The 14,014-nt window shown below is 38.6% G+C and overlaps 1 protein-coding gene across 1 annotated transcript in view; it reads left to right on the top strand.

Moving 5' to 3' along the window:
* Positions 1 to 14,014, top strand: part of slco2a1 (solute carrier organic anion transporter family, member 2A1) — a 35,960-nt gene that overhangs the window by 1,608 nt on the left and 20,338 nt on the right. The window contains exons 2-4 of the mRNA XM_088349273.1: positions 8,012 to 8,149; positions 9,587 to 9,749; positions 12,264 to 12,476. Of these exons, the coding sequence (XP_088205399.1) occupies positions 8,012 to 8,149; positions 9,587 to 9,749; positions 12,264 to 12,476 (514 nt within the window). The remainder of the gene's footprint in view (positions 1 to 8,011; positions 8,150 to 9,586; positions 9,750 to 12,263; positions 12,477 to 14,014) is intronic.

Here is a 14,014-nt window from a genome sequence, read left to right on the forward strand (position 1 = left end):
ACAATGGCTCTTGATGTAACAGAATTTTATGTTGGAAAACTGTTAGAACGTATGGTTATGTAAATTCAAACAGGATATATAAAATGAGCTTCTGGAGTCTTTATAAAAATCGAAATTAAGAAAAACAAAAGCAAGAAAAACGGATACAGTTCTTAAAAAAATATTTAAAACTTTGTAAAGACAAACCACTATTGCCAGTTATTCTCAGAATAAAATTGAATTCATGGGTGCAAATATTTCACCTAGTTTTTAATTGAAATATCACCAGTCGCCACTAGATGGGAGACAACCCTCACTTGAGCTTTCATTAGGTCAGGGGTGTCAAACTCATTTTAACTCGGGGGCCACACGATAGAACAGACATTCTGTCGGGGGCCTGACTAGTAGATTAAAGAGAAAGAAGAAGAGATAAAGAAATAAGAGAAAGAGGGAGGGAAAAGGAGAGAGGGATGGACAAAGAAAGAAAAAGAGAGAGAGGGACAGAGCGTGAGAAACAAAAGATAAAAAGTCATAATAGAGGGGGAAAAGAAAGGGAGAGGAAGAAAGAAATCCAAAGAGAAATAGAAAGACAGAAGGAAAGAAAAGAGAAAAGAAAGTGCAAAGGTTATGAAGAGAGAAAGAGAAAAGAGAGAAAAGGAAAAAAGGAAGTTAGAGCAAAAGAAGTTAAAGGACACAGAGGGAGAAAGAGACAAAGAGCAACAAAGGAAGGGAAAAAAGAGAGACACAGAGTGGGAGAAAAGGGGTGGGAAGAGAGAGAGAGAGAAAAATACAAGTACAGTGTTTTTGTGAGAGGCACCTGGCTTTGGCAACATCAAGTTAACTTATTTCAACCTGCAGCTTGTTTTTCTCTTGCGCTTCTCTGAGTGTTTTCTTGCGGGCCGGATTCAATTCCTTAGCGGGCTTGATCTGGCCCACGGGCCGCATGTTTGACACCTGGCATTAGGTCATTCACTGCAATTACTTTTATATATATATATATATATTTTTACAGATTTGCAACAATTTGCATGAAAAATGTTTCTTCCTTAATACCATGAAGATTTTGAATGAGCTGATTTTTGCGGTTGGGGATATATAAACACACAAAATGTTTTTGCACTTTTCTTTTGTTGCCGTCAAGCCAAGTCATGTTTATTTGTATAGCGCTTAATCACAAGGAGTCTCAAAGGGCTGCACAGACCACAGATTATTGTAAACCACAGACTATTATTACACAACCCCGTGATCTAAAACCTACACGAGGGCAAGGAAAAACTCAAAAACCTCAACATGAGGAAAATGAAGAAATCTTGAAAAGGGGGCACATGAGGTAATCCCCCTTCCAGGATGACCAGGCTGCAATGGATGTTGTAATAACAATTAATACACAGATCATCAACAGAAAATATAGGCCATTCATGAGCTATAGAATAGAAGTGTGTTTTAAGCCTGGATTTAAACAGTTCCACTGAGGTTGCAGATCGAATCTCAGGGGTAAGAGCATTCCACAACACCGGGGCCCAAATGGAGAACGCTCTCGAACCTGCGGTTCTCTTCTTGGCTCTTGGGATCACTAGTAGACCAACATTTTCCGAGCGAATAGGGGGAATTAACAGTTTTAGCCTAACTTCTGTTTTATTTGAGAGATTTTCTTTGTGGTGTTACTTGATGAAAAGTTAGAAAATTGAGCGCTTTTACCTGAGTGGTTGCACTACATGACCTATCGTGTTTAGATAATGGGAGTAGTTCTCTGGAAGCCCCTTTTGTGTCAATACCTTGTTTTTTATCCCATTTTGCACCTACGAAAAACACTTGATACTCAAAATAAATCCATGCTTTCTTGGCTCCTGAACGCAATGTTCCCTTAGTACTCTGTATTTGCTCAATTCCATCGACACATTCTTGGACACGTGCACACACACACACCAAGCAAGATTGCAGCAACAATGTTATTTCTGTCTTTTTCATTGTCGGCAACAAAAGGGAATGACAGATTGATAAGGATATTCTAGAGCAAGGATGTCAAACATGCGGCCCCGTGGACCAGATCAGGCCCACCCGCAAAGTGAATCCGGCCTGACACGAGATTACGCTGAGAGAAGCGGAAGAGAAAAACAAGTTACATTTGATGTTGCCAAAAAGCCAGGCCGAACAACTGGGGCTATATTTCTCTCTCTCTCTTTCTCTCTTTTCTCCATTTTCTCTCTCTCATTCTTTCTCTGTCTCTCTTTCTCTTCTCTCTCTTCTCTGTCTCTCTTTCTCTCTTTCTTTTCCGTCTTTTTTTGTCTTCCTCTCTGTCTCTGCCTTACTCTCTTCTCGCTTTTTCTCTCTTTTCTTTCCATCTTTCTTTCTCTTTTTTTACTTATTCTCTCTTTCACTTTTTTCTTTTTTGTCTCTTTCTCTGTTTTTCTCTCTCTTTTTATCTTTGTTTTTTTGTCTCTCAATCTTTCTCTCTCTTCCCTTATCACTTTTTTATCCTTGTTTTTTGTCTCACTCTATCTTTACTCCCTATTTCGCTTTCAGTCTCCCTCTTTCTTTTACTTTCTTTTTTTCCTCTTCCTCCCACTTTTTTCTCTCTCTCTATTTCTCTTTATCTCTAATTTTCTCTCTCTCTCCTATGTTCTCCATCTTGCTCACTCTCTTTCTACCTGTCTTTCTCTCTCTGTCTCTCTTTCTAGTCCAGCATGTATTTAGAATGTTTTTTTTTTTTACCATTTGCCCCCTAGTTAAAATGAGTTTGATACCTTTGTTGTAAAAGATTCAACATCAGGTAGACCAGCTTCTTAGTACTTTCAAGATTTCACCTGTGCTTACTAATTCTGATCTGCATTTAATGAGTCGAACACAGAAAGATTTATACCAAGTTTGTTACGAAGAAAAACAATCGAGCTCATGGAACTCGTTCCTTTGTAAGGTTGTAATTAATAGAAGCGGGGTTAAAATGGGCTCAGTCAACCACTAAAACATCAGCCTTGTATTAAGGCAGTGAGGGATTTACATATTTAAATTATAGGCTAATTTCAAAAGGATTTTGGAAGACTTGATCATGTATTTAAAACCGTAGAGGACAAACCACGGCTCATGGGCCACATCTGACCCAATACCCATGAACATTGGTTTAAATGTACGACCAAATAAAATGTTGTTTTTGTGCCACTAATGTCATGTAATGTATCGCCAGTTACAAAAAATCCAATCAGTTATTCATTTTTTCCTCCTGGCCCGGCCCCCTGGGAATATTTTTTCAACCCCAAACGGCCCTCGACTAGAAACATATCCTCATTTGTCATTCAAAGATGCTGAAAAACACAGAGTGATATTCATATATAAATTATAGGCTGCTTTTAAAACAAACTTCGGAAATAATCATCATATACAGACGCTCCTCTACTTACGACCATTCGACTTACGAAAAACGATATACGAACATGTTTTTCGGGATGTCGAAAAATATCTGGACATTGCTGTAAGTTAGATTTTGTATTGTGTGCACCTTTTCCCAAGTAGAGGACAGTACTGTAGTGCTCCTTACCGCCGCTACCAGGGTGTGGCGCTGTGAGAGGTCACCCAGCATCCACCCCGAAGAAGAAATCCGGCTTCTACTTCCTAGTTCGTGTGTAAACATGCTACGTTTACCGTACTGTATCTCTAGCTAACTTTGACATTTTTATTGTTTAATATCTCGTGCATCAATTCAATATGGTTGGTGTAAAGTGTGAAATGAAGGTTGAATATGGAAGCTTGATGCTGTTGGGGAAATTGTTGGATCACTTTTTTTTTGGCCACTTTTTTGGCCCCCCAAAAGCTCCTCTAAAATTGGCTGATTTCCCGTCACCGCTGTGTTTCATATTTGTTTAGAAACCTTCCAATTCTCTGACATACAACTTATTTTTAAAGTCATGGAAATAGTTACTTTTCCTGGTAGCTAGTTACTTTTCCTATAGACTAATTCCGTTACTAACTCGGTTACTTTTTGGAAGAAGTTGTGCGTTACTATAACTAATTACTTTTTTAGAGTAACATTCCCAAAACTGGGCAGCACGGCGGCGCAGTGGTTAGCGCGTGTGCGGCACAGTTCTGAGGTCGTGAGATCTAACCCCCTCTGTGGAGTTTGCATGTTCTCCCCGTGCTTGCATGGGTTTCCTCCGGGCACTCCGATTTCCTCCCACATTCCAAAAACATGCATGTCAGGTTAATTGGCCATTCCAAATTGTCCCTAGGTGTGAATGAGCGAGCGAATTGTCTGTCCCTGTGTGCCCTGTGACTGGCTGGGAACCAGTTCAGGGTGTCCCCTGCCCACTGCCCGAAGATAGCTGGGATGGGCTCCAGCACCCCCACGACCCTGCTGAGGATAAGCGGTGCAGATAATGGATGGATGGATGCCCAAAACTTCTGATAAGCGCAAAAGGCTACCAGATGAATAGGTTTTCCTAAAACAATTTATCAGGTTCTTACGATGTTGTTACTATGTTTCTTATATGTTATTACCAGGTTATCATTTAGCCATTTTTAGAACCAGTTGGCAGGCTACTCACGTGTTTTGAGTGTTCTTCCTGATCTAGCCAAACTCTTTCATATTCTTGTCACAATGAGCGGAGTACATTTTGTGAACCTTCTTGGGCTCTTCCTTTGTTTCGTCTTTTGAGACCGTAAAGGTTAAGTTAAAAGCACTAAAACAACAAAACTAACAACAGAGGCTTCCGAGTGGAAATCCAAAAACACATTGAGCTCGCGTTCCGTTTGAAAGGGGAGAGAAAACTTCCTTCCATTCTTCCCGTCGCGGCAGGTTTGAAAGACGACCAGCGAGTACAAACAAAGACGATGATTTGCAGCTTTTGTCTCTCGTCGTAACACTTCAAGTGTCATAAGTATGATATAAGTGTGCTTTGCCACTTGACTACTGTAGCTCAGGAGGTCAGGCGTCTTGGGATTAAGAGGTCGCAAGTTCGATTCCCGGCTTCTATGTGTTATGTGTCGAAGTGTGCTTGGGCAAGACACTAAATCCCTAATGCCCCCGATGAGCAGGTAGTTCCCTTGCATGGCTGATGCTGCTATTGGTTAGTAAGTATGTGTAAAAGGGAAAGTGTGAAGCACCTTGGAAAGCGCTTTGGGAGGTCTTCATTGAAAAGCGCTATATAAATGCATTTATATTTATATTTACAATACATTACAGTTACGGTTTAGAATCTAATTTGGTGGTTGCCGATTTGGCCAGCAAGTGGCGCTGACCGTTTCCCAAAGGGGTTGAGGAGAAAGCCAGGTTCTTATCCCTTTTGGCAGTGGATTTCACAGCAGTCGTTCTCATCCAGACAAGAGAGACTGAGAGAACCTCGGGATACGTAACCATCCATCCCTTTTCTACTCCGCTTATTCTCACTGGCGATACGGAGGGGTGCTGGAGTCCATCCCAGCTATTTTCGGGCAGTGGGCAGGGGACACCCTTAACCGGTTGCCAGCCAGTCACAGGGCACATAGAGACACACAACTCACTTGCTCATTCACAGCTAAAATTAATAATTTGATCTGGCCAATCAACCTGACGAACATGTTTTGGGAATGTGGGAGGAAACCTGAGTGCCTGGAGGAAACCCACACAATTATATATAATTTAAAGAAATGTTCTCTACACTACAATCAATTTCATAAATTGGCACGTTTTCAAATACTTTATTTTTAAATTGATGGAGAAAGAAATAATTAAGTTAAATGGTTATCCCTTATGCTTTGTCTACATCAAAAACACATGGCACACGGCCTAGGTGATGCATACTTGTTTTTGTGATGATTAAAACTCTAGAACCTAATAAACATTTTTTTTTTCGATAAAAGGCATTCCTACAAAGGCATTTCAATATCAGTTTTGGTACTGTCAGACAATTCAATCTTTAAATCAGCTTATTTTTGTAAACGCTTAGCAAACTCATTTTCATATAACATTGAGCACATTTTTAGCCCAATTTAAACTCATTTCAATTGGAACTTACAGGTTTTTCTGAACGTTAAAGTCTGTTATTATCTTGTTTGACAATTTATGGTCTCCCGACAATAATCATTAAATCAAAATGAACTTAAATGTGTTGTATGAACTTTTTTTTTTTTTGTAAACATAACCAATGTTTAATTGAACCTAATTATGCCAGTTGACCGCATCGTTGAAATGGAAAAATCAAGCCTCTGTCATCTATTAACAACCAACATCTTTTACATCGGCAACAAAAGACCACTTGTTTACAGTACAGAGAATGGCCGGTCCTTTCATTTTGACCACTGGGGCCCCGTTGATTTGGAGTGTATGAACCTGAATGCATCATTTGTATGCTAACTGACTGTTGGGTAGCTAAAAGCTGAAGTACAATATATAACATGAATCTGTGCAGGCTCCCTAATTTCAAAAGGTAAGATGAAATAACTACGGGAGATGCTTTGCTGCAAGAGACTGCGGGAGCAACTACGGATGTGGATGTTATGGTTTTAACTGGTGAAGTGTTGTGGTATTCCTAGGGACCCGTTCTGCATCCTCAGCAGGTATCTTACCAGTCACAGGTGTTTTGCCACTTAACTTGTACACCTTTCTTGAATGGAGCAGGAAGAGCTTAGTTAGCCATCACCTGCAGAATGCGTCCAGCTACGACCTCTTGACAGCCTCAGCCACCTGGAACAGTTTTCGGCTATTGTGGCTATCTCCCTGATAGCCTTCTGTACTTGTTTCTAATTAATTGTGATCTTCTGCAGAAACTCCACATATATGTGGCGAGGAAAGCCCGAGCGCCATCCTTGATTGAGAGGAGGCTGGCATGCTACTCAGCGATGGTCGCTTCACCCTCAATGTCCTGGTACATAGCCCTCTTTGCCTGATGAGATACGGCTAGCCTGTCTTCCCAGGGAACCGTGAGTTCGGCTAAAATGATGGACTTTGAGTTCCTAGAAAGAAGGTCAAGGTGGTTGCCACTACCTCCTGAAGAAGGACCAGCTACTTCTTGAGATCTACCCGCAGCTCCCAATCTGATGCGCGGTGAAGCATGGATGGTATTTTGTTGGGCTTTTTTTTTTCGTTTGGGACATTACTGCTCTCTGGTTGGAAGCTTGTGAGCCTCAATGGTTGTGGTGGCTGATCGTTGGTGCGGCTTCTCAGTAGTTTGACGCACTTGGCAACCTCGGTGAGGACTTTGCCGTGTCACCACTGGTTGTGCCTATCTGCTAGAGCTTTTGGGCAGCTGGTCAGACTGTGATTCAGTGTGCAGAGGCTGGTGTCACACTAACTGCAGGATGCCTCTTGCTCCTTGCCCCAGATTTTCAAATTGCTAGGTGGGCCATAGCGCACAACATGAAGTGCCTCAAGGGGTTTCCACTTCCAACCACAGTTGATGGCAGATTTTACTTTTGCGTCCCTAGAGACTCAAAGTGTTCATGCTGCCCTTGCCTTTTGTGCATTTGAATTTTTCTATAACAGAGGACCATGATAACCGGAGTACTGATGACCTACTGTAGAGGTTGACTGAGCTGAAGGCTGGAGGAACGCCCAGCCATTTGCAAATAAACCTACTACGGACCCTCTCCATTCTTTGAACACTCGTCATCAAGAAGTCGGAGAACAGAAATGGCCACCCAAGTCTTGGTGTGATGCCATGCTAAAAACGCCATACGTTAAACCTGGCCTGGAGCAAAATCCTGTCAAATCTCCTCAGCCTTTCTTTAAGCTGGTCTTCGGTGTCCTCGAGGTTCCCCCTGTCCTTCAGAGTGCTGTCGTAGCTCTTCCCCAGGCATCGGATTCGCTTCCTCTGAATGGTTGGAATCTCTGACCCCTGGATGCTGAAAGTATTGTTACACAGATTTCCCTTGAGGATGCACAAGCTTCTGGATTTTCCAGGCTTGAACTGCATGCGGTGGCCATCTTCTCCAAGGCACTCATGACCTATCTTTAAAGACTTTAAAGCGGCTTTAACCCTTGGTTAAATCAGGTTTAGCCTTTTGTGTTAGCCTCCGTTTTGTCCGTCACTTGATGTGATTTTTGATCTTTCTGCGTGTGTTCAAGGTGTTTGTGCTATGTCACGGCCTGCTGCAGTTCTCCCAGCTGCTGTACAGCTCCTACTTCAAGAGCACCCTCAGCACGGTGGAGAGACGCTACGGCTTGAGCAGCTACTCTGCGGGAACACTGTCCTCTCTACATGAGGTAAGAGGAGGAAGAGTGACAGAAAAAAACTACAACACAAGCAATGGTGTGCCATCAATGTCTTTGTTGTGTTCTTTATTGTAGTAGTAAAAGTAAACAGTTCAAAGGTAAACCTAAGTGGCCCCCCATGTCAAATCGAGACTGCACACACACTGCCCCTTTGCTGCTGAAATATAGTACAGTGGCCCCTCTACGTACAAGATGAATAATTCCCGGTATCGATTTTGCACCTAGAATTTCTTACATCTCCATAACACATAACATAAGACCAATATATCCATTTCCGGCCTCCCAAAATCATCCAAGTTAACCCTAAATAGCTATAAAACACATCTTTCTGATCATTAAAAACATATTAATAGTAATTGAACATAGATAGATAAATTGATAAGCTAAAGAAGATACAACGTCGGAATTTTGAAAAGCAAAGACATGTCTTCACGATGTCACCAGTCACTGAAAGATGTCATGCTGTGTACCACTGGAAAGCTTAAACTTGTGGGATTCAAGTAGGGCTGCAACTAACGATTATTTTAATAATCGATGAATCGTCGATTATTCTTTCAATTAATTTATGAATCTGTTTTTTAAAAACACTTTTTATTTGCCTCCTATATTAAAAAATACTGAAGTTTTAGACGGATAAAAAATGATGCACACAACAGCAGAATATTCTTTAATATAAAACATAAAACAATCCTAGTGTTTGTCATAATTAACAAAAATACATACAAATGTATGCTATACACCTGGAAATATGTAAGATACTCATTTCTGATCACCCTATCCAAATATCTTACTACATATTAAAAAAAAAATCAGGTGAGGATAAATACCTTCTATTTCTGTGTGTTTCAATTTAGACTACTCAATGCTCATAGCACTTGCAGTGATTGTTTCAGTTTGGGACAAAACTTCAGAAGAGACCAAAAACTGCCATATTCTCCAAACGGTTCAAGAACAGCATTCAATTGACTTAGGGTAGCTCTTGGATTGGGATTTCAGGCGAATTTTACAGGATTGTTAAGGGGTTGACAAAATAAAAGTTTGCTATGAGCAAACCATGATGTCTGAGGTTGCATGGGGGTGGAAGAGTGAGGGAGGACGAGAGACTGCCGATAATATGTAAGAAATGACTCCTGGCCCTCTAGTGGCATGGTCTGGAAATTAATAACTTGTATTTTCTCTCTTATGTCTTATTTCTCCATAGACATCTCTCGTATCTCAAATTTCTCTTAACTAGAGAAGCTTGTATGTAGAGAGGCCAGTGTATAGTAAAATATATGTACTATATTATTTTATCTCAACATTTTGACAAACAAAATGATTTGAATTATTTTCAACAGAAAGTTGTAACATTTAAAACATGAAGAAAGGTGAATATGTTCATTTGGTGAAGTTTCAAGACACTTTTGTTTTTTATTTTTACCCTCGCAGGTGAGCAACTGTGTGCTGATTGTGTTCCTGAGCTACTTGGGAAATCGGGTACACCGCCCTCGCATCATTGGCATCGGGGGATTATTGATGTCCGCAAGCGCCATGATGCTCGCCCTGCCACACTTCCTCTCGCAGCCGTACGAATACGACTCGGTGCTGCTCAGTAAGAACCCGAACACGAGATGAAGCTTCGCAGTTGTTTTTTGTCATGAATCAAATGATTCAGACTATTTCAAATCTCTTATAAAATTGAAAGTGTTTCAGTAAACATTAAGTGTCTTTACTTTATGCAGTGATTCTTACCCTTTATTGGGTCAAGTTAGAAAAATCACAGGGCGTGCCACCCAAAAAATGTTGGAGAAGATTTTGTGTACTTCTGCAAGTATGTCGAGGAACGTAGCATCCATTTCAAAGTATTTCTAGTAATTTTATCTATAAGACTTATCCATTTTAATACTCTTGAAAGCCAACTCCTTCCCATATTAAAAAGTTAACAATGATAATGAATATAATTTTATTTCACTACCATTTGTAGATACTTATTTGTCTTATTTCTATCTTCTCAATTTATTTTGATTGTCAAAATCCAATTTCTTTGTCTTTATTTATTTGGTTATATGTATTTTTTACTTTTTTTCTGGATTACATCTATTTATAATATTTTTTGGCTATTTTATCTTCCCAATTTATTTGTATTAAGTCTGTTTAACTTTTATTTATTTTATTTTTTTCCGGTTATATTTTTTTCAATATTTTTTTTTCTTAACTCTATCTATAATGGTTGTTTTGACATATTTAAAAAGTGGCCACAATATATATTATGCTTAATAAATCAGAAACGTTTCGGGTCCCAGTACATAGTTTTACTGTATTGAATATCTATTTTTTTTATCTCCATCATTTGACTGGTTAGAGATACTTGCCTTTAAAAACACTGCGGATGCACTGCTAAAAAGGTTGAAAAATACTGTAACAGAAGGTAATTCATACAAACAATTTAAAATTTCAATGCATTTTATACAGATCTTTTTAAACATTTAATACAAAGATTAAAAAGACATTCATGTGAAATGAACTTCAACTAAACTTACTTATAAACATAGAAGACAACCTGACTCTGCTAAAACGGAAATCCAGGGAAGAACTCATTTACTCATTTCCTTCCGACTAAATTGAATATCAACAGTACGTTCCAGTAATCCAATAAACCTCTTCATGCTGGAGGGTTTGTTATGCCTTGCACGGCACGGACACGGCGCCCGGTATCTGAATATCTTCGTTCTTCACCCCCGTTCAACTTTTCATTCATTTGAAGGAAATGAATCACTGTGTGGGTGTAATGTGTGGGAATCACCATTCATTCATGTTGCCTGTAGACTTTTTCAAGAGGCTTCGGGAGATTAAAATGAGGCTTTTTTCCAAAATGAAATTTCTACATGAACCTCAAATGCACCTTAAATAAAAATGCTAGTAAATGAGCATGGCTCAATGAAAGTTCTGTTAAGAATTAATCAAGTTTAGAGAAGAGATTGGCAAACTTTTTTTCTCCTTGGGTTAAACAAAATATCCTGGATACCTATCCACTTTTTGTCATTTTCAACATCTACATCTTATATTCTTTTCATTTGTTTTTTTAAATAGATTGGTTTTATCAAATTTGGTTTGAAAGAGTTACAATTTAAGTAAAATAATATATGAGGTCTTTGTTTTAAACACTTAATTTGATATTTAGTTTTGTAGGATTACTATAGTATAGTTGTATTGTTGTAGTATTTCAATAGTAATATTTTGGTAGTATTTTAGAGCATTACTGTAGTTTTATTTTTATTGCATTTCTGTAGTAGCGTTTCTGTTTTCATATTTTTGTATTGTCGTATTAATACAGTAGTATCTCTGAAGTATTTCTTTTCGGAATGAAAGCAAAATAATTTATAAGGTTCCTGTTTTAAGCAGTAAATTTTATAATTAGTTTTTTTAGTATTTTTGTAGAATTTCCATAATAATAATTTTTTGTGTTTTTGTAGGATTAATGTAGTTGTATTTTGGGTAGTATTTCTGTAGTAGTATTTATTTTTTCTTAGTATTTTTGTAGTATTTTCTTAGTAGTATATTTAATTATAGCACTTCTGTAGTAGTATTTCTGTAGAAGTATTTCTATATTATGGATTTACAAGTAGTGTTTTTAATACAATTTTTGTAGTGTTATTTTTCTTTGAGAATGAAATCAAAATAATATATAAGTTCTTTATTTTAAGAACTAAATTTGATATATTGTTTTGTACTAATGTTGTAGTAGTTTGTAGTATTATTGTAATTGTATGTTTGCATTATTTATGTAGCGGTATTTTGTAGTATAGCTGTTGTATTTTTGTAGTATTACTGTAGTAATATTTTTCTAGTATTTCTATCGTGTTTGTTTTCTTTCAGAATGAAAGCAAAATAATACTGTATATTAGGTCGCTGTTTTGAGCGCTAAATTTATATTTAGGTTGATATTTTTGTCGTATACACACAAAAGGACAATTAGGACAAAACTGGCACCAAATAAACAACTTTGTTTTCAATTTAAATTAGTGTATTTTCCACTGTTTATATTTTCATTATATTTTGACTGTAGTTTGCCCGCACCTAGCTGAGAGTATCAAAACAAAGATTTTATTGCATGTTTATTTTCCAGACCGCCAGGACATCTGCGACCTGCAGAGGAATTCCAGCTCTGCTGACTTTTGCGGACTGGATGAGAGCAGACGATTAGCCGACACGCACACCCTTTGGATTCTCATGGCCGCCGCCCAGCTGCTTTTCGGAGTCGGCTCGGTGCCCATGCAACCATTCGGGATCTCCTACATTGACGACTTTGCAGCACCCGGAAACTCACCCCTCTATATAGGTCAGTGCTTCTCAGTTATTTTCTGTCATGCCCCCCCCCTAGGAAGAAGTACACCTCTGCATGATACTCTCCTCATTAGCTTGTAAGAGATTTGAAAAAGAACCACCTTGCATCAAAGAAAACCTTAATAACATGTAACAGAAAAAAATTCCTTCTTATATTCAAAAATAAAATACAAATCCATAATCTATGAAAATTTTTGGATTGACCATGTCAAACCAAATACAGACGCTTACCTACTTACAACTATTCAACATACGTAAAACGGTAGATACGAACATATTTTTCGGGATGTCGAAAAATGTCCGGACATTTCTGAAAGTTAGATTTTATATTGTGTGCACCTTTTTCCGAGTACAGGACATTACTCTAGCGCTTCTTTCCGGAGGTCACCCAGCATCCACCCAGAAGTAAAAAAATCTGCTTCCTCTTCCTAGTTCGTGTGTAAACATCTCTCCTTAACCTGTTTGTAATCCCACCACTGCCACCATTGTAGCGTGTTGTTTTGTGTGGGTAATGGATTGCTCTTCGTTCATGAAGAAATACTCAGGAACTCGATGCGGTTGAGAAAATGTTCAGAACGCTTCTTTTCGGACACTTTTTACCACGGAGGAGGATCTCTTGAAGCGCATCTCCCAAAACTAGGTTAAACTTAACTTTATTTATCTTTATAGAGCACATTATTTTATTAAATGTTTATTTTTTAGTACAAAAAAATACAGGTTACTTATACAGGCCTTAAACATACTTATATAAACCTTAAACATACAAAATATAGCACTCAAGGAACTTATGAACAAATTGAACTTACGAAAGATCGTCCAGAACCTCGTTCGTAAGTCGGGCAGCGTCTGTAGTACTGAATAATGAAATAAGATAAAATCAATAATCATTCAAGCTGATCACCAACGTTAACTCTAGAGCATTGGATAAAACATGTTAACCTGTAAAACAAATATATTTAATATTAGTGCAGATGGTTTTTAATCAAAAATAATATATTAATGGATGAAATGAGCGCATTTTGCAAAATATTCACAGATTTTCGCAGCGGGATTTGAGGCAGGAGACGGCAACTCTCAGCTCCTGCTCTATTTTCATGATGTCGACAACATTCACTTGTTTGGTCAGCGATATTGAGCACAGACGCAGGTTTGGAATTCGTAGGGACAAGATCACAAAAAAGCTCAAGCCTCACGTAAAATACGGGAACGATGCAGCCAATATATTTGTCCTTTGCGTCAGAACTAGAGGAGGGAACATGGTTTAATCCTGTCTGCAATGTTTTGATCGATCGATGTTATCACATAAAATTGGTGGGGAAAAACAAGGAATGCTTGATATTGGTGAGGACAGGTCAATTCTGTCCGTGCCAAATCTACGCATTTGTTCGGCACGTTGAAAAAAATGGTAAACCTCAATCGGGTTATCACCGTGATTGGGTTGTAATGTTTTTAAGTGACGGCTTAATTTATGTGGGTAGATGCTATCCATTGCCAACATTTTTAGTCATAGTAAGCATACCGAACTTTTCTCTG

This window comes from Urocampus carinirostris, chromosome 12, assembly GCF_059441175.1.
Source record: "Urocampus carinirostris isolate Australia breed hairy pipefish chromosome 12, RoL_Ucar_1.0, whole genome shotgun sequence".
Lineage (NCBI taxonomy): Eukaryota > Metazoa > Chordata > Actinopteri > Syngnathiformes > Syngnathidae > Urocampus > Urocampus carinirostris.